This window comes from Trifolium pratense, linkage group LG6, assembly GCF_020283565.1.
Source record: "Trifolium pratense cultivar HEN17-A07 linkage group LG6, ARS_RC_1.1, whole genome shotgun sequence".
Lineage (NCBI taxonomy): Eukaryota > Viridiplantae > Streptophyta > Magnoliopsida > Fabales > Fabaceae > Trifolium > Trifolium pratense.
This window is the reverse complement of record NC_060064.1, coordinates 2,695,611-2,719,569: the sequence shown is the minus strand read 5'-3', so window position 1 is coordinate 2,719,569 and position 23,959 is coordinate 2,695,611. Positions and strand designations below refer to the sequence as shown.

Below are 23,959 nucleotides of genomic sequence, written 5' to 3'. Positions count from 1 at the left end.
ACGAAAATAGCAATAAGCTCCATTGAACACGTGTGTTCTATTATAGACCCCAGGTGTTCTATGGAATTAAAAAAATCTTGATTTCTTCTCTTGTATGCTTTTACATATATATCTATATGACTCTAACCTATTTTTTTTAACAATGTATAGGAACATGTGTGTATGGAATTTAAAACATACAATAAAAAAAATCGAGTATAATAATTTATAAGTTAGTTTATTTGTATTACCCTAAACACACTCTATATGTAGTAAATTAGTAGTTATATAAAGACGAGTTTAGTTAATACTACTACTTATCTTGAATTTGGAATTTTTTTGGTGATATGCGAAAAGTTCAAAGATACTACTTTAAGGTATCTAGAAGTACAATTACTATTTTACTGATTAAATGTACTTTCTGAGAATTTTTATGAGACTAGTATCCGGACCCATACCAAACACGGGTAAAAATATATTTATAAGAGTTAAAGAAATTTTTGATATCTATAAATATTTTAAATTTTATTTTTAGATAGAGACTTTCCGTGATATTATCAATTATTCAAGATATCTTGTTATGTGAAGCACGGGTGGACTAATCTATTGACCTTAAAAATGTCAATTGAGTCAATCGAATCAAGTATGCTAAGCTCAATCTGTCAATAGTTGCACAGAGGGTACACAACCAATGAATGAGTGAGTTTGAAATACTATATAGTTGCAAAAAAATAGCGTCATATTCTTATGTTTAATGCAACCATGGTGGAATAAATAAATATTTATTGATACATTTCAAAACTGAGGGCTCAAAGTTAAACATGATTTGCTTCTACTTTCTGCCAGTCTGCTCCATATGCAAGGGAATCATGCTTCTTGTACGTTTCCAACACTTCAGCTTTGTCATCTTTAATAGCAACAATCACGAAACCGTTGTGCATACATGCAGAGAAAACAAGGCCTTGAATGAAGGGATGGTGCTTCACCCTCCAAACTCCTCCACCTAAGCTAATTGAAGTCTCATTAATAGGTTTTGAGATTGATCTTAAATCCCACACCCTCAAGAACTCATCATAGCTTCCGGTTAATAAGCGATTTGGGTCATGAGGATTCTTTTCAATGCAAGTAACACCCATTGTGTGGACTTTAGAGTTCTTAAATACAAGATTGGAAGGACTATCCCTCAAATCCCAACAACAAAACCTACAATCATCAGAGCCATTATATACCAAATTTAGCTGGTGGATATCAAAAGAGGTTGTCCAAAGTTCAAAATTATGTGCCTTCCACTCTTGTACTTCCAGCTTGGATTCACGAAGAGAAACAATAGACACAGAGTCATCAGAAAGCCCTACAGTGGTTGATGTGGCTGAAGGATAAGTCACTGATTTTGAGGAATAAGCACATTGAGTCACTGATTTTCTCACTTGTAATCTCTTTTAGGTAAGTCCCTGCCATTGAATCAATAACAAATTCTTTAATACAATGTAACTCAGCAAAGAATGCAATATTTTCATGGCAAGGCACATGTCACTACTTTTATCTACAAAGAAGAAACTTTGATATTTGGAAGGTAATGCTCAAAGTTTAACTGGAAAGAATGTTGAAGCTTGTAATGAATATGAAAATGTTAACTTCAGTGGTGCTTTCACCATGAAGTAGTTAACTATTACTGAATATATATGTCTTTTGTTGATCAGTGGTGCTTTCCACTGCCAATTTATCAAGGGTAAGCACTAAGCAATGTTGTCAACAGTAGATCGCAAAAAGTAGTTGTTTGTTTGGAAACATAGTTAACACCTTAACATCACTTAAGTCTTGATATATTAACTGACACAAACATAAAATCCTTTTCGAAAACATTTTAAATTAGTAGTTATCTCAAATAATATTAGAAGGGGTCACAAGCAAAATAAGATATTCAGCCCACAATTACCCAACAAAGTACACACTACACTAAAAAGAAAGAGCCTAACAAAAAAAAAGGACAAATTAACTTTGAAACTTTGCATCTGTTTCTCCCTATAGACAAAGATAAATTCCTCCCCAAAAATCAAATTTTCAAACACAACTCCTTGATAGGTATACTTCGGAAACAAAGTAGGGTATATGTTTGGACACAGACTCAAAATAAGGACTCAGTTTTGTTGAGTTTAATGGTAGAGCTAGAAAGGTTCTTATAATTACTACCATTATCCAGGCTCAAATTGAGACAAATTGATCTCCCAATTCACTATCCATATTCCATAGCCTATTTGCACCATTTGATGTTAAATCTTCTGCAGCATCTTCATCATTAATGCATTCAGAGACAGAGCAAGACTTGGATGATGGGGTTACTACTTTAAAAAAACAAGGAAAACAACTAATTAGACAAATGTTTTGAAGATGAAGTTTCTACCAGTCTTCGTCAAATTCATACTACATACCTACTGGTTTACTGATTGATGACAAAATCTCTAGCCATAATGAATGAAACGAACGAGACAGTAAATATTTAAGTACTATGGTAACAACACCATATGTTTTAAGAATCACCGACTGCGTTGAAGCAAAAATGACGAAAAGGAAAAACTACAGCTTAGAGATATCATAGCATACCTGATTGGCAACTAAGCTACCTGAAACCGTAAAAGAGGAATAAAAAAAGTGAAAAAACGATAAGAACCCCATGGAAAATTCATAATGGAAAGGGAAAAGGAGAAAGTTGCTGAAATAGATGCAAACCTGCTCGTCTATTGAGTGCCTCCAATCTCTCAGACACTTGTCCCAACCATTTTGATATCCTTTGACGATATGGTTGTACCTTCTGTTTCTCACTGTCACAGAATCATAAATTCCAGTAAGCAAACAACAAAAATTTAAGATCATAGGAACCATCCTGTGTCATCAAGTTACTAAGGAACAACATAAATGAAATGAGTAGATTATATCTAAGCTGTTACACAGCCAAAGGCCATCCTTTAAGATTAAATCACTGAATTCTGGTGCAATATGGAAGCAGAAAAGATGCAACAAAACAAGAATGGGGGGTGCAAGATACCAAATATCCCAAATCTGCTATTATCACTGAGACCAAGATTGGATGAACTTTTATAAGAGCTTCTCAATTAAAATAAATCTATGGTTCTTCACTTCAAGTATATCCAACTTGAGAAAGCAAGATTTGGATCTTCATAGAGCTTCTTTAAAGCTTGTAAGTGCTCAAACTAACAACACCACCAAAAAATATTAAAATCAATGCCAATACAATTTTAATGAAACCTACTACATCCGAGTTACCAGGAAAAAAAATGAGTATAAACTAATAATGTCCATAAAAAGCAAAATCAATTAAACATTCTCCAATTTCACACAGAAAATAGTACTTGAAACCAAAATCAAACAAAAATAAGTGAATAATTGAGATCTGAAAGGGGAAGTGAATAAGATACCTTCACCTGATGTTGGAGTGTCAGAATCCATATTAGAGCTGTTGGAAATCAAACAGAGAAACAAAGATGAAGTAAACAGTAACATAACACATGGATCAAAGTTTGAAAACCATACGAAAATTAATCTACAAATAAAGCAATTGCAAATGAATCTACACTGCAATTTCAGTTCAAATCCAAGAATGATATTATAAAAAGCCCAACTAACTCATCCAAAGAATATAAAACCTTAATTCTAACTTCTCCAAATCTCTTATGTCTAACTTACTATATAACTTCCTGAAACAACAACGGAATCCATGATATAGAAAGAAATAAATCAGAATACAAAATATAAAATTGAAAAATTGAAAAAATTAAAACAAAAACAGCCTTTTGAACACAAAACCTATGTCTTAGGATACAGAATTTGGGGGCTTTGCATCTCTCACAATTGAATCTCTCTGATAACAAAACACATGCAATACAACCAACAAATTCTTAACATGTTCACAAGGATAATAACCAGACATTGTTCCTCGACAATTTTCAAAACACAACTATATAATACTACATGATCGATGATTAATCGCTGCAAGATTATATTTTCTTCTCTGGTCTAAAAATATTGATCAGTTATAAAATAGTACTACTATATATAAGAAGAATGATTATTCAAACTAAAGATAAATACACTTGACATAACAAATTTACATACATATTCAATGAAAATACTATATAATTGGAATTATGGTTTTAAATTGAAGTTGCGGATGCGGTAGTTACAATTGTGGTCATTGCCGTTGTTGTGATATGGTGGTAAGTAGCACCACTGCAACACTACACTATTTTCTCACCACATATAGCAAAGTTTTAGGTTACTTCGTAAATACTAATTGAAAGGTGCTTGAAATACACAGTTGAGAAACCGTTAAATGTAAATTTTTTCATTAGATCTAAAGTCAATTGAGATTTGAGTACTAAAATTTGAATTTTTGTGAGAAAATTTGAACAAATATAGTTGAAATCGTCTGAGGCAGTTCTTGATGTGGCCGCACACGGGATTGAAAATAACACTGCAATTGCATTGCAATGCAGTTGTAAAGGCTACCATCAGCAATATTGCGGCACAATTGCGGATGTGGACCGCAATTTGAATCCATGGTCCGAATGGTTATTGCCCTTTTTTTAAACATGGTTGTTGGTTGAATAGCAACATCACTGCAGAAAAAATATGTTCCGAAAGTCCCGTAAAATAAAAAATATGAAAAAGAATAAAGAATGAGATATAAAAAAAGGTAAAGTAATGGTACTCAATAGAGGTAATGGTCTTTTAAGCATAATTAAACTGGAAAAAAAAAAAAGAAAAAAAAAACATGTAGAATCACAACAATGAAATCCACACATAAAGTTCAAATGAGAGCACTAACCTGATTATGTGCTCTTTGATTTTGAGTTCCCCTACAACCTCAAATATATTCAGATTTATAATGCCCTTCAAGTTTGCAAGTCCATCATAGTGGATAAAAGAAAGGAAAAAAAATGGATTTTTATCAACACAACAGGGGCATATCCTATAAATTAATAAGATTATATTCCAGATGTCATTTCTTTAAATTGTGTAGAGATCTTTATGCAAATATTAATTGGAATTAATGAGTGAAAGAGAGTGCATCACTTGAACTTTGCAAGAGAGAAAACTGATCAGACCTAATCAACTGTAAATGGGTCATAGTAATCAATCTTTATACCAACACCCGTTGGATATCCTCACCATGAAACTACAACATCAAAGCATATAATGAGAACTTAATATGTTTCAAAAAAAAATGAGAACTTAATATGTTTCAAAAAAAACAATGAGAACTTAATAAGAATGTCTTTTGAAGTTTGGAAAATATCATAGGCAATCCTCTGCATAAATACATCTAAAGATTATAACAGAGTTGTTAGAGAGAAAAGGAAAAAGTATCTGATATAAACTGAATGCAGTGAAAATCAGGGGAATGAGAATTGAGCTTAGACACAAAAATAGTGGTTGAAACTTGAAAGACTAAAGATTTGTGCTAGCATTAACTAATTTCTTCAACATTTTACCCCTTCATTCCATTTTTCAAATGGTGTACATGAGATGATATGAATGTTTCTTAATACAACAGGCATAAAACAATGACTCATTCTAACAGGTTTTTTTTTCTAGATTGTTATCTAAGGTGTCTAAGTTGGTGACTCATTCCTTTTGCGGACCTCAAAGTCTTCCATATCAAGTTTGTAACTACTTATGTCATTACACTATCATGCAATCAACTAATTGATTTCATATCAAGAGAAAAAACAACACCTACTATAGTCTTCATTTATGAACCATATGCATATAATTTGATCAAAAAGTAATAAAGAACCATAAATGCAAATATAATAACATCAAAACAGAAAGCAGAATAAAAAATACTAGAAATCAAAACAAAAGGTAAAAAAGAAAAATTGAAGAGTATATCCAATATAAAACTAAACAAAGATCATATTATTTGTGGCTTCCTCATTCACAATCAGATTAACATTTCATTTATAGAACCAGAAAACATAGTGAATAAAAAAGAGGAAGAAACTACTATTTACCATGTGGTCAACACTCTCAAGTCATCAAAGGTAGATCCTAAGGGAATTTGGAATTTTTTGGCGATATGCAAAAAGTTCAAAGATACTATTTTTTTTTTTGTGAAACAAAGATACTACTTTAAGGTATCTAGAAGTACAACTACTATTTTATGAAACAAAGATACTATTTTTTGTGAAACAATTGCTTTAATGTGTCATTTTAATGCACTGCAGTGTGAATATGATGCTTCCTCGCTTCTTCCTACTCCATTGTACTTCTAGCCATCAAAGCCGTAGAACTGCATCCCCTTACTTTTCAAGGCGTGTGCCACATCACGCGTTGTGACTGTTTTCCTGTGAGCATGGTCAGCATAGCTAAAACTTCTCGCCACAATGTCTTCAACAAAAATCTTCAACAAAGCACGAATGTCAGGGTATATATTTCCTTGAATCCTTTTGACGCCCCCCCTCCTAGCAAGCCTCCTTATATCTCCTTTGGAGATTTTGTATACTGAATCTCTGTAGCAAGGCTTTAATCTTCTTCTTATATTTTGACCAGCATCGGTTCCTTGTGGTACTGCTGGCATACTATGATTCTCCTGCCCATTACCCTGAGGTGGTGGCACATTCTCCTGCTGCTCAAGATTCCCCACATTCTCCTGCTGCTCAAAATAATTCCCCTGAGGTGGTGGAACATTCTCCTGCTGCTCAAGATTCCCCACATTCTCCTGCTGCTCAAAATAATTCCCCTGAGGTGGTGGCACATTCTCCTGCTGCTCAAAATTCCCCTGAGGTGGTGGCACATTCTCCTCCTGCTGCTCAAGATTCCCCTGAGGTGGTGGCACAGTATCAATAGCTGCAGGTGAATCTATAGACTTAGTTGAATCTGAATCACCCGAATTGCCTGAATTATTTGACTCATCACTCGTTTCATTTTCAAGTTGCACGACAGCAGAAATGGCTTGATCTAAAGACGGCATAGGCTGCATAGACATGATATTTACCTCAAAATCAAGACTCAGCCCTCGCAGGAAACTACGCAGAACTAGTTTTTGGTAAAAAACATCAAACTGAGCACAGCAGCATGTCCTGTCACATGCACATGAAGGACGGAATTTTTCTAAATTTGCCGATATGATTTTAACCCTATTCCCAAACTCTGTTACCGAGAGATCACCTTGAGATAAGTCACTGAGTCTTTTCATTTCAGCTGTATAGCATATCGGTGCAAAATATTCTTTAATAAGAGTCCAAACATCATATGCAGAACTGACATCCCACAATCCAGGGATGTTAAACTCCACTGAAGACTGTAAAGCTCTACCAATCATTGTAGATGCAATTTCATCTATAGTAGAAAGCTCATTTGTTTTCGAAAACAAGAGATGAGATAGGCGCCTCATTCCCACTATATTTTCTACCGAACCAGTCCATGTAGAATAGCTACTAGTACTATACTCGAGGGATGGGAAACCGAGTAACTTCCTTCGAGCCATCTATCTTCCTGATATAAAGAAAACATAAGATAAAAATCATGAGTAATATATAATTAATCTAAAGAAATCATAAAATCCAAATTAATCTAATTCATAATTCATAACCAACCCTGTTTCATATCTTCATTCATAATATAATGTTTTGAAACCCGTATTTTCAAAAACCCTAATATCCATAACGTTGATTCTTTAGAAAACCCTAATTGCAGAAAATTGAAACCAAAGGTTGATCCTTTCCAAAACCAGAAAATTGAAACCCATAATATCCAAAACGTTGATTCTTTAGAAAACCCTAATTGCAGAAAATTGAAACCAAAGGTTGATCCTTTCCAAAACCAGAAAATTGAAACCCATAATATCCAAAACGTTGATTCTTTAGAAAACCCTAATTGCAGAAAATTGAAACCAAAGGTTGATTCTTTCCAAAACCAGAAAATTGAAACCCATAATTACCAAAACGTCGATTCTTTAGAAAACCCTAATTTGAAACCCACTAATTCTGAAAAGTAATTGCAGAAAATTGAAACCAAACATAAGAAACTCACAGTATGAAAATGAGCGATGTTGAGAATGAGCGTTGTTGAGGTTATCGAACGATAATGAGATTGAATAGGAAATGAGTGATAGAGATTGAATGAGAAGAGAGTTTGAATGAGAAGAGAGTTTGAAATGATACTTTTATTTTTGACCTTACTTTTAGCTTAAAGTTAACGTTAAAGTTGTTAGGATTTCAAATATTTTTTAACATAAAAGCTGCTTTTAAAAATAAAAAATTGTGACAAATTATTATACATAATATAAGTGAAAATATTTTGGGATAAAATCATTAAAATGAGGTTGAGTATAGATGAAAAAACGAAGTGTAGTACAATAGGTAATAGCTGGTGTATATAAAAGGATATAATTTATCAATTTATTTTTTTTGTGAATTTTATACTACCATTTAAATATTACCATTTTATTTATTTTATACTAGTAATTGTGAATAAGGTTTTTTTAATAACATAATAGTAATAATATCCATCAAATATTTCTAAGAAAGAAAAACTAATACTACCATGAAATGAAAAAGATGAGTTACGTTGGGATTTTCAAAAAAACATTAAAATAATAGGCTTAAATACATTTTTGATCGCCCTATTTTCAAAAAAATGAAGTTTTGGTCCCCCTATTTTAAAAACCAACTTTTTAGTCCTCCAATTTTATTTTATTTTTTAGTTTTGATCTCATCCCATTTTAAGTCTAATTTTATTGATGTGGCATTGCCACTAATGCATATCAGCGTCCACGTGGACAAAATTAATATCCTGTCATTATTTATTTTTAATTCAATAAAACTTATTTTATAAAATATTTTAATTACTAAAATTATAGTATTTTTTAAAAAGAGTATGAGTAATTTCTATTGAAACACAAAATCATCTCTGATTTCTTTTCGTTTTTAAAAATTCAGAAATTGTTGAGTTTGAACGGAAACCATAGGATTGGTGAAATCCATAAGAAATGATTTTCTCTGACGGTGAATAAAATTCTAGTAGTTGAAGGTTTGATAATTAGGATTTCATATTTTATAAGATTTAAAAATTATTATTTTAGTTGAATATATAATTATAATAATTAAAATATTTTATAAATAAAATTTTATTGAATTTAAAAATATATAATAATGACGTAGATACTAAATTTGTCCACATGAATGTTGTGACTTCATTAGTTACAAGACCACATCAACAAAATTAACCCCAAAATGAGATGGGGGATCAAAACTCAAAAAAAATTAAAAATAGGGGGACTAAAAAACTGCTTTTTTAAATAGGGGACCAAAACCTCATGTTTTTTAAAATAAGGGGACCAAAAATGCATTTAAGCCAAAATAATATTGGATTGTTGTAACCGGGTATCTAAGGGGAACCAGGAAAAAAGGAACCGCATGTCATCTAGATATTTTTGACTTTTTTTAACTCCATATACATTTTTTTTTTCATTAAAAATAAGTTCTTAATTTTATGTAGAGTTTTTTCAATCAGCGATGCTATTCATCACGACGCTTAATTTGGCGAATTCCACGAACAGTGCAAAACCTTCACAATTTGTTTGTTTTTTAAATTTAAATAAAAAAGTATATAATTTGGTGTTTTACAGAAAACAGGGGTGGTTGTGTGTTATTCTTGGTTTTCGTGAATTGCAATTTCGTGATAACAAGCATAATTCTTTTTCAATTTTGTGTTTAGCCAAGTTTCTCCTTAAAACTAAAAAAAAAATCATAAAAAAGTCAGGTCAACTGTACCTTAGTATTATAGTAGGAGCAATTTGATAATCTATTTTATACTAATAATATATTATTTGGGTCTTTTCGATTTTAGTTCGGAAAGAACGGCGGCCCGTTTTTCAAACTCAATTGATTTTTTGTTTTTGGCAACTTTAGTCATGGTTAGAAAATTCATCTTAAAGTTGAATAAATTATGTGTCTGGAGTTCGAACTACGGCCTCTGCATATATTGTGCAATGTTCTTGCCAACCTAGTTAAGTTCACACAAATCAATTGGTTTTTATTTTACATTTAAATTTGTAGTTAAAAATTTTATTTAAAATTTTATTATAAAATATTGTTAAAACTAGTATTTATGCCCGTGCGATGTACTGGGTAAATTATATCAAGAGAGTAAGTGTATATTTAATTGCATTGAAAAAACAAAAATTTAAACTCTTAAGATGTTGATTTTACAAGTTTCAAAATAATATTATTATCTTGGCTTAAATGCAGTTTTAACCCCATGTTTTGAAAAATGCGGAATTTTACCCCCTATTTTAAAATGCGGAATTTTACCCCCCTGTTTTATAATTTGTTGGATTTTGCCCCCACCAAAATTCTGCACAAAATCTGCTTCTGAGCCTCAAGTTCAAAGCTTCGCACATAACTCAATTTGGATCAATAATTCACAAAACTGATACCGAAACGACCGTAATCGAGTTAGCTTTCCATAGAATCAAACCCCACTAAATTTGGAGTTACAAAGAAAGATTAATTACCGTATTCAAAACAGGGGGTAAAATTCCATATTTAACATTTGCAAACATAAAATTGCAGGTTGGGTGCGGGTTTTACACTTCCTAAACCCGCACTTGAAACACCACCCGAACCCAAAGGTTGTTTGGGTGGCAAAACAAAACCCACACCCGTTAGGTTGAGTTTTTCCACCCAACCCCGAACATGCAGCAAGAACACGCAATTTTAATTATCTGCCTAAACCCGGCCCGAATTCATTGGTCTTTTCCCTATTCATGACAAGATTCCATATTCAATATTTTTTTGCAACAAAAAAAGTAAAATTGTAAATAAAATCTTGTACAACACATCAGAAAATTCATAAAAGTACACTTGGCGTAATTAGGTAATTTATAATTTAACCGGGTGTGGCTTCGGATGCAGGTTTGAGTGATCCCAAACCCGAACACAAATTCAAACTCAATCAACTCGGATATTTTGCCTGTTGACTCGGGTTCGGGTGGGCCCGGCGGATTCAGGCTTACCTGTCATCCCTACTCGCGACACGGTGGTCGCTGGCGAACATCCCGGAGGTGGTGAGAGAGGCGAGTTTGCATAGAGAAGAAAAAGGGAGGAGTTTTTATTTTATTTTTTTGAATGAGAATTCTGAAAAAAAAAAAAAAAAGGAGAAATTAATGAACATATGCCTTGTGGGAGGGAGGAATTCAGATCTCAACATCCATGAGTTTCTTATTTGGAAGGAAAATGGAGCTCATCAAGTGAAGTTTGTTGCTTTGGAGTATAGAGAGATGAGAGTTTGAAATTGATAATCTTTGTTAGCTGGTTTGACTTTGTCTCATTCTGTTCTTTCTGCTTCATATATTTCTTTTTTCCATTTAAAACCAATGTATTTTTAGCTTGCACCGAATGATTTTCCTTTACTTGTTGAATGACAAGAACCACATTTCTCATAATCTCTTGAACTTGAACCCTTGAATGATGATGTACTTTTGTACAAACTAGAGCTCCTCTCACCAAGCTTGCAATTTGAAGTGTTGGCATTGTTCGGTTTGGATCAATTATCTTTCTAGACACCACCACAAAAAAAAAAATTTCAAAATCAAGCTCCAAAATGCGAAAAAGTTCACTACACATGCCCGAAGACGCGAAATCAAAATTTAGGGTTAAATTTCAATCTCGGTCGGGGATTCAATTTAGGGAATACAAATAATTCCTTAAATCTCAAAATAATTGGACATGTGTTTTTCTTTTGGATTGTTTATTCTTCCTTTAGTCACCGTGAACAAAACATTACTGGAATTATCACTTCAACCAGATCCATCGATGTAATTTGGGAGAAAGAAAATCATGTTTTCGTATCCATTGTTCTTGAACCTCCTATGTTTCCATAATAAAAAAGAAAAGGAAAATGCTAAACAGTACCCCCGAGCACTGGTTAAGCATTTAAAAATAGAAATTCTGTCTCGAAATGTGTGCATTCAATACCTCAAAAGTATAAAAAGTTATCTTTCAATATTTATTTTATTTTTTATTTTCTTTTTTGGTATGTTTAACAAGTTCCCCAAAGACACTGTTTAGCATGACCCAAAAGAAAAATATAAACCAAATAAAATAGAAATTGAAGAAATTTAAAGAAAAGGAACAAAAGTGCAGTGAGCAGTATTAAAAAAACAAATCACTTTTGTAACTTCTTTATTTTTTGTTTGAAATTCATTAATTTTTTAAAATCTTAAAAATCCATTATAATCACGTGTTAAGAATCTGAATGAAAAAATCTTTTATAAAAATATTTTAAATCACATAAAATCTTACGAGCTACGTTGTTGTATGGGAGGCGACAATGCATACGATTACGTTGGAAAATCATACCAAGTGCATCCTGAAGTAGCTGAGTAAGTTTGGTGTTCCAGTATGGAAAATGTGCATTCTTCCGCGCAAGGGAAGCGATTACATCCCCTAAGGCAGAAAGTGACTTGTTGATATGTTGAGCCTCTTTAATTCTAACTCCCGTGGCCTCAGTTTTATCGGCTCTCTCACTTCCTGCAAGATCAACAAGATGCATGCTACCTCGAATAATGCCTCCTGATACCAAGTTCTTTCCACTAACATGAACTGTCAAGCAACTGCAATTATATACGTACCAACAGTTACAAGAAAGGTCAATGTGTGTTAGCAAAGGAAAATTAATACTTAGCAATAAACTTAATATTATTGTATAGATAGATTAGAAAAGGATATCTTTTATTAGAACCCTCTCTCTTGAGCTAGTAGGTCTCTGACTTGCTCATTGTAAATCTCAAGCATCTGAACTGAGATTACATAGTTAATGGTGTCTTTCCTCTGATCTGAGAGAAAGAAGAGATCTTGCAATGCACGGTAGTTCACACCTATGGTGTCGTCATCAAGATTGTCTGGTCCTGCCTGCATCAACACATATCAAGTATTAATCGACTTATTAAGATTCTCGCATTTCTTTTCTACCCCTGAATTTCAGTTTTTGCCCTTGGGGGTACTGCGATTTATACGAACCAATTTTTTTTGTCATGCTAAAAAATTTTGGTTAATATAAACCGAAATATTGTGTTCCAATTTTTTTTCCAGATTTTCTGCATGAGACCCCCAACTTCCACAATTTATTTGAAATACTAAATGATGTCTGATTTGAGTAAACGACCACTCGTTGAAAAGCTTTAAGGTGTCAAGAATACAAATATAATTTTTGGTTTGAGGGTTAACTATCCAATTGGTTCAGTTTGCATAAACTTTTCTCAAACTTGTAGGTAGATTTTCTACTTAATGAAATTTAACAATTCTGGTGTCAATCTTGTAGTAAATTTTGTCTTCTTTACGCTAGATTAAAAATCATTAGCATATACGACTTATATTTAGAGAGCTACGATAAATTTACCACAGGTATCTCTACAACATTTTGCAGAAACTTTTCTCAAATTTGTAGGTAGATTTTCTCAAACTATATTTAATGAAATTTAACAATTCTGGTGTCAATCTTGTAGTAACTTTTGTCTTCTTTACACTAGATTAAAAATCATTAGCATACGACTTATATTCAGAGAGATATGCTAAATTTACCACAGGTAGCTCTACACGAATTTTCACATAAATATTTCTGCTTTTTAGGGGGTAAATTTATGTTATTTCGGTTTTTATAAACCGGATTTTTTTTCCATGTTTAAAAACTTCGGTTCGTAAAAACCGAAGTTTGTTGGCAAAAAAATTTCAAACCGCAAGGGGCAAAATGAAATTTTTGGGGGTATAAAAGAAAGGCGGGGGGTCTGGAGAGAAATCATCTTAACAAGGTGGTTGATTACTTAATTAATCTATTATGTAGATTGACATAACCCATTATCATTAGGAGTTATTTTTAATGTGACTAATTACCATCAATTGTTATATAACACAACAATTCTTATCTCAAACCCTTACCACAGTGTACGTTTTTCCTGATTCTGCTTGGCCATATGCAAAAATACAAACATTGTAACTATCAAGAACAGAACAGACCAAACCAAAGGTTGCATATCAGAGAATACTTCCGCTGCAAGAAAACCATAAACATATGCTTTTGACTGTAAATTGCACTGAATGCTTACCATACGGAATGTGGTGTTTACCATACTGAATGCTTTGTCTTGAGAACTAGATCTCAAACCAGTATAAGGCTCATCCGAGGCTAGGGTACACTGAGGTAAGTTAAGTCTCGATGTCAATTCTTGTAGCTTTTGCTCCAACAGAACACTCAATGCATCACTATCTATCATATGCGTCAGAGATATTGATAATCTTTTGGGATGAAGATTATCACTATGTCCAAGAGACTCAGGCATGCTTCTCAAAGGAGATGGAAATGTAAATGAAACAACATCATTACTTTCATTCATGTTAAAAGCATTCTGATCAATACTTCCATCAGTTGTAAAATTGGATTTTATGGACTTGCTTTCGGAACCATTTCTTGCAAGATCGGGGCTTCTTACCTCATGAGCACCTCTACTGTTATACTTTTCTTTCGGGAAATACGGTGTGCTTTGGATGGCGGGGAACTCATTTCGGTTATCAGTTGCCCTATAACTTGACCTTTTAGGCTGAACAATGACATTTGTAGCACCCTTGTTCGTTGCCTTCCTGATTCCATTAGAACTTTCTGAAGATGAAACTCGTGTTGTCGGCTTACTGAAATCTGTTTTCAAAGCTTATTTACCTTTGGAAGTCATGTCATTTTGCTTCTAATTATGTACCAGCACATTGCCATTACGGTATGCACTCGTTTTCTGCGGTAATGTTCGGTTGCTGGCTCCTTGTGAGCTGGTTTGACTTTGTCACATTCTGTTCTTTCTGCTTCATATATTTCTTCTTTCCATTTGAAACCAATATATCTCTGCTTTGAACATTGTTTTTGGCTTGCACAGAATGATTTTTCTTGTTGAATGACAAGAACCACATTTCTCATAATCTCTTTAAATGAATACTTTGTTATTATTACTAATTTTTATAAAATGTATAATAATTATATTCTTAATCATCTTATATAGTCTGTCATGTGTATGATTGTATATCATATTTAAATGAATAGATTACCCTTGTGAAACAAATGTACTTGAAAATGGTAGTGGGAGTGTATAATATAATGACGAGGAATAATTAAATTGTATGTATTGTTAATTGAGTGTTCAAATATTTGTGACCAAGCAAATATTTTTCCATAATGATAATGATAAGTGCCAAATCAAATCAGAACAAATCATACACAACAAAGTATTAAAAGTACAAATGGAAACTCTTCCCAAATACATGGAAGACAAGGCAACAAGAAAGACAGCACAGCAATGTGAGCACAATTCTCAAAAGATAAATACCAGAAGGTAGTCTTTCAAAGACCATTGTTATTGCTATAAATATAAATATAAATATAAATATAAATATAAATATTAAACCATCATGTGAAACTTGGATGAGATTCCAACTTCATCGCAGATGCTTGGTAAGCAGCATTACGTTAACAATCAGATAAGAATGGCCTGTACACAGGGAAAGAGCAAACAGGTGATGAAACCAAACTTCGCAAGCATAAAAAGATAGAATACAATTGAATGGATCATCAATTAAAATACCTAACTCAAAGATGAACTGATCAGTCAATCAATCAATCCCACTGAAATTGTGGTACAATCCAAGAATATTGCATCAGCTCGGAGGAAAGTGGTAAAGATAGTCTCTGACAACTTCCATCCTCGACATTATAAATCCCCATCCCAAAATCTTCCATAAAATTGCCACAAAGAAAAAAAATTGAATCCTTTTTGCAGTTGGGGAGACAAGAAGTGGGCACAGAAAACGAATCACCACAGAATCCGATAAATAAAATGTTGTCTCCCAAACTGTCAAGTTTGTTAATTTGTACAAGTTTTCCATTCTGGACGTCCAGTTCCAATTCGTAAACATCAATTGTATATGAAAGCTTATTCAGGATGATTTCAAAATTTCTTCTCACCAACCATAAGTCTCCGTGCAATGATTTCACCAAATAAACAAATCCACAATAATCTTGGGATGGAATATGATTATAATATTCGGTAGTAGCTAACTTCTCATAGTAAGTAAAATTAGGGTCATTTAAGTCATCGGGAGGAAGATTGTTGAGCTTGAAGGATACAATTCTGTGTCCGAGGTCTGCAGCAACTATCAGGCCTTTATGAAATACAACATCTGTGAAAGAAAATCGTCTTGGAGTTGGGTTGTTAAGTATAGGAATCCAAAATGGTTGGTTCGCTCTTTTCAAAGCAAGATGATCAAGGTCATAAATTGCTGCAATGTCATAATCATTTGGGCTTGTAATGGGGTCAGCAGACAAGGTAACCATGCAGAGAGATTTGGAAGAGGACGAACCGAGAGGTGGCAGACTAATGGGAGGTATACTAGTATACTTAAAAGGATTGAGTAGAGTTATGTCACCGTTATCGTGGACAAACGAAAGCCAACCAAATGAAGCAGCACAAGTGACTTGAAATTTGATGGATGGAAATTGAATGGAGTAGTGTTTTTGACTTAGAATGCTATGCAAGGATATCCTCTTGGAGTTAAAGGATTCATTTCCGACAATCATGACCATGGGTGGTATATTAACCCTAAATTGATGGTTTTGATGGCTGAGTTTTGCAATTGATAGCCAATTCTTGCAGACTGCACCAAACCTAACATGATCTATGTGTTCTTCCAACTTGTCAAGAACCAAACTAAGAGGAAAATCTTCTAAGTTAGCCCAGTTTACCGCCATCCTCCTCATTGCTAAGATCCTCGTTGATCACTCTCCACCACCAGAAAAAAGTTATCTTCGATTACCTGCATAATATTTTTGTATTCGAAAATAAATTTGGTATTTTTTATAGTTGTATTGTGGACAAAAAGTTGCACTGTGGTTCAGCGAGGGACAAAAACTCCTGTCCCTTGCTAACTAATTTGTCTAGTCTCATAACTGGTTTCAAATCAAAAAGGGTAGAACAAAAGTTTTCCAAATTACCCTATTAATCAACCGATGTATTTTTTTTTTTTTTTTTTTTTGAAAAGGCTAAATTATATTATATAAACAGAATAGTATTCCAGCACAAGGAGTGCTGAAACACTAAAGGTTACAGAGGACAAAAACACAAATAAAAGACCTGGTAAACAAACCAAAGTCTACTGCCAAAACAACAATAAACAGCCAGGCCAAAAAGCCATAGCCAAACCAAAAATAAAGAGAATCCTAGTCCACCAGAAGCCAAGAATCGCATGGGGTGGTCTACCTTTGTTTGACTCAACCACCACTTCCAAGATAGGACTTTGATTTCTTAGTTTTTCGCAAATAGCATTATAAACATCAGAAACCAAATCCAAAACACACTGAAAAACCCTTTATTTATTTTCCGATGGTGATAAGGATAGGAAGAAACCTTCAAGTAAAGAAAAGCAGCATGTTCATCTGGATCTCCAAAACTTAATAGGCAAATTGAGTTTATAAACTATAATATAAACAGAAAAATAAAGGAAAACCTGGACTCGATTCGACTTTCTCACTGCTTCTAGCTTCCGACGATTTCGTTTTCCGGCGACTCCAACAGGTGTCAAGCGGCACCGGCTGCATCTGCTAGTAATACGATGATGTTTGTTTCAGGGTTTTTATACAAAGACAATCGTAAAAGATTTTTTATTTTTTTTTAACGATGTATATCTATTATATAAGAAAAGAAAATACTATCAAGTTCTCAATTTGCCTCTTTTTTATTTTTTCACACTTTAACTAATTTAGAGTTATTTTGTGTCTTTATTAAAAAAAAATTAATAGAAAAAGTGAGAGTCTTTAATAATTGCACACCATTTCTCTAACAAAGGGTGTGCAATCAATTTAGCAATCAAATTGGAGAAACAATTACAATTTGCATTATTACTAGCAAATGATTTAACTATTAAATTCAACGAGTTGATTTAATTTTCATGGGTGGCCATGGTGACGAGAATAGAATTGGGATCCGTAAAATGAATAGAATTGGCAGCCAATTTTCGGTTGCTATATTGCTTGGTATGAATAGGGGACTAAGGAGGTGATTAGGTGGGGATCGGTTAGAAGACACATACTGTACTTCCATTGTTGTTCATTTAGGCAGAAAACGAGTGTGCGGCGTGTCAAATTAGTGTCAACGAATCCTGACTCTAATATTAATAAGTATTTCTTACAATGTCATGTAATATTTAATTATTTATGCAACATATACTTGTATGGATCATTAGCCTATGAAACTCTCTTAAATACTCTTATAGGAGATGTTCTCAGTCTGGTAATGCATGTTTTAATTCTTGTGTATAATCTATAATGAGTTACATATGATGATGAATTAATTCAACTTGTTCAAATTAGTAATATATATATATATATATATATATATATATATATATATATATATATATATATATATATATATATATATATATATATATATATAGGATGTATATTATGATAATGATAAAGATATATGAGAATATGAGAATGAAATAATAGTCATTGGATCAAAAATGAATGGGTAAGATTAAAAAACCTCATTATGTGCCTCTCTTACTCTATTACTATTTCTTTTATACTCATTTTCCCTTTCATCTTCTTCTAGTAGCGTGTTTCTTCTTCTTCTTCTTCCCATTGTCCCTCCCGTTCCTTCTCCTTTCTGGCCGGCGTCTGCTTTCCAGTCGCCACCTTCTTCTTCTCAATTCCGACGGACGTTTTTCTTGCTCTATCTCCAGCGTTCGTCTTGTTTCCGGCCGCCAAATTTCTCTCTCTCTCTCTCTCTCTCTCTCTCTCTCTCTCGCTACATTCTCATACCTGCTCTCTCTCCCACGCTTCTTCTTCATTATATGGGTTGCAATTTCAATATAATTCACATAAAAAACTAATTCCATTCACATAATCTTTCATATCAATTTTACACCACCCTCATCAATTATAATCAAAGAATCCCTAGATCCAGAAAATTTTAAATTGAAAAAAAGAAAGAAAAATAAAAGAAGAATGGAATACGTGGAAGAAGAAATCATTTTGTACATCTTCCATCCATTGCCATAATCATGTAGATTTGTCCAAAACTTTTTTTTTTAAGATCTAGAACTATTGAAATAGAAACACATAAAAAAGGGGATTTTTGGCAGAGAAATCGAAAGAGGAACAGGAGAATATGCACATCTTGCGGAGACAGTGAGAGACGGCCGCCGGAGAGAGATGGGTCGCCGGGAGTGAGATGGTTGCCGGTGAGAGATGGCGACAAAGGAGAAAGAGGAACTGTTATATGTGTTTTGCTATGGAGAAAGGAGGATTGGATTACATACAATGAGTCATTTAAGTCATATTTTAATCTAAGCCCTTCATTTTTAATCCAATGACTCCTATTCATTCTCATCATTCTCATATAACTTTGTCATTCTCATATGATACATCCTCTCTCTCTCTCTATATATATATATATATATATATTGCAGAGTTTTTCAATCTAATTCTATTTTTAATGATCAAAATATTTCTAGGTCTAGTTAGAGGTAATTTGGGTCACGTAATCGATCAATGTAGTCAGAAAGAAAATCATGTTTTCATATCCTTCGTTCTTGAACCTCCTAGGTATCTATCCATAATCAAAAAGAAAAATATAAACCAAAAAAATGGAATTTGAAAAAAGATAAAGAAAAGGAACAAAACTACGATGAGCAATCAAAACTATATTTTTATAGCTATAATTTTTTTTTTTTGGATCCCTTCCATATTTCTCCCTCTTCCTTCTATCTGTTTTAGGCAGTAGGGAGGAAATTGAAATCCAGACCTAATACGTGGGGGTTCGACCAGGAAAATAATGAAATGATGGTCAAAGGGAGAGACATCTTCCTTAACCTGGAATAAATAAGAGTGAAAACAAAACATACAACTCATGATTTTGTTTTCTACATATTTAGTCGTAATACACGCGACCACTAAATAATTAGCTCTTAATTTAAACTACCATCAACCTAATTATAGTTCCTCCATAATGGAAAATGCTTGTTTCCACGAATCACTATTCAACGAAAACCAAGAACAATACTACCACTTATCCATGTTTTCTTTAAAGTGTAAACTACCAATTTTATATTTTTTTTTTTTTGTTGAAATAAAAAAACTGTCTATTTATTTTTTGGGTACCTTGTAACACTGGTACGTGTGGTGTACAAGTGATATGTGAAAAATTCAAAGATATTTACTACGTTAAGGTATCTAGAAGTACAATATTTTATTGATTAAATTTCTGGGAATTTTTATGGAAAATACTATGCAACAACTTGTGAGATTATAATTAACGTGTCATATTAATGCACTTCAGTGTGAGTATGATGCTTCCTCGTTTCTTCCTACTCTATCTTTGTCAACCATCCGTCTGTGTTTGTGTTTGTGTGAGTTGACATTTATATATAGAGTTATATAAATCCATGAAGGTGTATAGTATAATATATGTGCCCACCCCATTGATTAAATATGATATTCATATCCATGTCCGCTTCATTTCCTTGCGGGTATCCGCCAATCGGATAATCCATGGATTTTGTGATATCTGCGGATATGTACAGATATCTATGGATGAAATGGAAAATTATAATTTTTTTTATTGTAAATTAAAAGTTGTAAGAAAGTGATGAAAAGTTTTACTTCAAAAGATACTATAAAAAAATTCACCTATTAGCCACGATCAAAGCAACTGTGTCTAAATATATAGTTTGCCACAGTTTTAACCATGGCTAACCTATTTTCCATTTTATATTTTTTAATCTATCTAGATGAAAAAATAACATGGAAAGTTTTCTCTATTGAATATGAAAAGAAAACATAAAAATATGAGAAGACTATTTTTTTATAAGATAAAAATATTATAGCTTATATTTAATTAGGGATATTTAAGTAATTTTACTAATTTATTAGCGGGTATGAATATGTGTCGGTATGGATAGTATTTTTTTGAAAAAAGGTATGGATAGTATTAAATCTGCATCGGTATCCATTAAATACGGATAATCGAAATATCTATTTATTTTATTCATGAATATCCATTAAACTATCCGCTCCATACCCGTGGCAGATTTTATCTGCAAATATCTGCGAGTACGAATATTTTTGTCATCCATATATATAAAGATTTTTGGATCGAATTATTCACTTCAACTCTCACAATCACAAAGTTGAGGTATCTAATCTATCATCATTCTCAGATCTAGAAAGGCTAAATTAAATTTGTACAAATAAAAAAGGAAAAGGCAAATTAAATTTTAATTTTTTGGATGGTATCAGATAGGCAAAAGGAGCACAAAGGCGGTGATAAAATTCCTATTCCTCAAGGTTGTCAGACTCACGAGTTTATTCAGACTCGCAAAGGATCGTAGACTCGTATGAGTCTATGGAAACTTAAAAATGAGTTTCAAAAGCATATAAATTATTCATAAATGACACACACATAAAATAGCAAAGAATATAAATAATTTATTATCTCCTTCTTAATTAACTATTACATAAAGCAAACAACCATTATTAGGAGAGCCGACCTGGGATTGTATTCCGGTTTTAAAGTGGGTAATGGTGGTCTTTCTATCACTCACCTTCAGTACGCTGATGACACTCTTTTTTAGGGGAACCTTCTGTCCAAAATTTATGGTCTATTAAGACTATTCTTCGGTGTTTTGAGTTGGCTTCAGGTCTTCAGGTTAATTTTTTTAAGAGTAGTGTGATAGGTGTTAATGTCTGCAGTGATTTTCTTGGCCTGGCTGAAAGGTTTCTCTATTATAGTGTAGGTTCTGTTCCTTTTACCTATCTTGGGTTACCCGTGGGGGCTAGCCCCCGGAAGGAGAGTACTTGGAAGCCGTTGTTGGAGTCTATGTCCCATAAACTTGGGGAGTGGAAGAATAGGTTTATTAGTTTGGGTGGTAGGGTTGTTATGCTGAAATGTTCTGCTGAAATATGTTCTTAACTCCATACCTATTTTTTATCTTTCTTTTTTGAAGTTGCCTTTGAAAGTTTGGAAGCAAATAGTCAAATTGCAGGGGGGTTTTTTGTGGGGTGGTGCTATTTTGGGTCACAAGATAGCCTGGGTTAAATGGGATAAGGTGTGCAGGCCAAAATCGGATGTAGGGTTGGGTATAAGAGATCTTCGTGCTGTGAACCTTGCTTTGTTAGGTAAGTGGAGGTGGAGGTTGATTTCAGGCGACCAGGGGATTTGGAGTGATATTATTTCCGCTAGATATGGTCTCTTGTATCCTTCGCCTCATTTTGGAGATCGTCCTTCGGGTTTAAGGGGGGCCTCCCTCTGGTGGAAAGATGTTTCCCTTTTAGGGTCTTCAGCTGAGATAGGCGATGATTGGTTTTCAAAAGGTGTGCTTAAGAGGGTGGGCGACGAGGGTTCGTCATCGTTTTGGTTTGACCCTTGGGTGGGGGATATCCCGCTAAAAATCCAGTTTCAAAGTTTATTTCAAGTGTCTAATCAACAATTGGATTTGGTAGGGGATATGGGTTATTGGTTGGGTGAAGAGTGGCATTGGGAGTTTAGATGGAGGATGGACCTCTCTGTTTGGGAGATTGGTCTATTGGAGACTCTCTTGAGTGCGGTGCCGAACACTCCTTTATTAGGGGCCATCGATTCATGGTCTTGGAGGCATAAATCTAATGGGACCTATTCGGTTAAATCAGCGTACTTAGTGCTTTCGGCTGGTTTGGTTGTTAATGATTTAGATTTGCTCTTAGCTCGGGTGTGGAAGTCTTGGGCCCCGTCTAAAGTGATTGTTTTCTCTTGGCAACTCCTTCAAGATAGGGTGTCGTCCAGGAAAAACCTTCTTAGGCGTAGGGTGATTAGGGACCCTAGTGATTCTTTATGTGCTCTCTGTGGTGGCTTCATTGGAATCGGTAGGTCATTTGTTCATAACTTGTCATTCTATTTCTATAGTTTGTTATTCTCTCTTTAGGTGGCTTGGCTTCCATTTTGTGTCTCCTCCTAGTATTTGTAGTGTTTTCCTTGGCTTTCTAGGTTTTGGGGTCGGTAAGAAGATTAGGCTAGGTTGGTTGTTAATTTGGCATGCTACTGTTTGAGCTATCTGGAACCCTCAGAATGATGTCATCTTTGCGAGAGAAACTATTTATGTCGAATCTTTGGTGGATAAGGTGAAACTTTCATAGTGGAAGTGGTATCTGGCGAAAAACCCTGGTAACCCCTGCTCCTTCTATGAGTGGGAGGTGCAACCAATCTTGTGTTGGAGCTGATTGTGGTTGGTGGCTTGTTGGTGGTGGGTCTCGTTGCCTCTTGGTAGTGAGTGGCTTGTTGCTAGTCTTTCTTCTCTCCTTTTTCTTCTTTCCTTGATCTCGGTTTTGGCATTTTTTTTGTCATTTTTTTTGTCATCTGCCATTTTGTTTGTAGGTTTGTTTGCTAGGGGGTGTACTACTAGTACGCTCTTTTTTCTTGTGTTCTCTCTTTGTGTACTATATATATATATATATATATATCTTTGCCATTCAAAAAAAAAAACCCATAAAACATGGCTTCAAACATTTAAAGCTAGAGCTCACAATGAACCGAACCAACTCGAAAATAGTTCGAGATTCGATTCGGTAATTAATTCGTTAATTTTGGTTCATGAACCAAACGAGACAAACTTAAGTTGCAAATTAAGTTCGTTAAATAAATGAGTCGAGCTTGAGTTATATATAACTCAACTCGTTTGGTTCATGAGCCAACTCGATAATAATAATAATAATAATAATAATAATAATAATAATAATAATAATAATAATAATAATAATAATAATAATAATAATATGACAACAATGAATATTTACAGCAACTTAAGAAAAATTTTCAAAACCAACTTTGTGATAAAAATGTATCATAGTTGTTGTTTATATTATTCTCCACTAAAAGAATTATAAAATT

The 23,959-nt window shown here is 33.6% G+C and overlaps 4 protein-coding genes across 5 annotated transcripts; all 4 read right to left on the bottom strand.

Moving 5' to 3' along the window:
* Positions 1-612: 612 nt before the first annotated feature.
* LOC123889044 (diphthine methyltransferase-like) lies at positions 613-3,925 on the bottom strand. Its single transcript, XM_045938218.1, is given in 8 exon segments — positions 613-1,361; positions 1,363-1,430; positions 2,214-2,318; positions 2,409-2,520; positions 2,581-2,600; positions 2,707-2,798; positions 3,682-3,692; positions 3,818-3,925. Coding segments are annotated over 8 exon segments (1,083 nt in total). The 3' UTR covers positions 613-794.
* Positions 3,926-5,938: 2,013 nt separating this feature from the next.
* LOC123890972 lies at positions 5,939-8,157 on the bottom strand. The gene is made up of 2 exons (XM_045940740.1): positions 8,032-8,157; positions 5,939-7,494 (listed from the first exon to the last, which is right to left on the bottom strand). The coding sequence occupies exon 2, from the start codon at positions 7,484-7,486 to the stop codon at positions 6,269-6,271; it is 1,218 nt and encodes a 405-aa protein (XP_045796696.1). The 5' UTR covers positions 7,487-7,494; positions 8,032-8,157; the 3' UTR covers positions 5,939-6,268.
* A 4,089-nt stretch (positions 8,158-12,246) lies between these two features.
* Positions 12,247-14,961, bottom strand: LOC123889042 (kinesin-like protein Klp68D). Its single transcript, XM_045938216.1, has 5 exons — positions 14,750-14,961; positions 14,094-14,636; positions 13,938-13,995; positions 12,745-12,914; positions 12,247-12,682 (listed from the first exon to the last, which is right to left on the bottom strand). Exons 1-5 carry the CDS (start codon positions 14,959-14,961, stop codon positions 12,247-12,249), a joined length of 1,419 nt encoding a protein of 472 aa, XP_045794172.1.
* A 178-nt stretch (positions 14,962-15,139) lies between these two features.
* On the bottom strand, positions 15,140-17,680 carry LOC123890971. 2 transcript variants are annotated; one of them, XM_045940738.1, is made up of 3 exons: positions 17,541-17,680; positions 15,623-16,850; positions 15,140-15,529 (listed from the first exon to the last, which is right to left on the bottom strand). In XM_045940738.1, exon 2 carries the CDS (start codon positions 16,792-16,794, stop codon positions 15,655-15,657), a length of 1,140 nt encoding a protein of 379 aa, XP_045796694.1. In that variant the 5' UTR covers positions 16,795-16,850; positions 17,541-17,680; the 3' UTR covers positions 15,140-15,529; positions 15,623-15,654. The 2 variants fall into 2 exon arrangements, with proteins under 2 accessions (XP_045796694.1, XP_045796695.1); XM_045940739.1 differs by having other exon boundaries at positions 15,163-15,529; positions 15,627-16,850.
* Between the last annotated feature and the right edge of the window lie 6,279 nt (positions 17,681-23,959).

Bases quoted from the DNA above. Each gene is read 5' to 3' on its own strand.
- LOC123890972 (XM_045940740.1), bottom strand. From the start codon at position 7,486: ATGGCTCGAAGGAAGTTACTCGGTTTCCCATCCCTCGAGTATAGTACT.
- LOC123889042 (XM_045938216.1), bottom strand. From the start codon at position 14,961: ATGAGAAATGTGGTTCTTGTCATTCAACAAGAAAAATCATTCTGTGCA. The intron at 12,915-13,937 runs GTAAGGGTTTGA...GTGTTGATGCAG, and splicing joins CAGGAAAAACGTACACTGTG to GCAGGACCAGACAATCTTGA. The intron at 12,683-12,744 runs GTTCTAATAAAA...TTTATTGCTAAG, and splicing joins CTACTAGCTCAAGAGAGAGG to TATTAATTTTCCTTTGCTAA.
- LOC123890971 (XM_045940738.1), bottom strand. From the start codon at position 16,794: ATGAGGAGGATGGCGGTAAACTGGGCTAACTTAGAAGATTTTCCTCTT.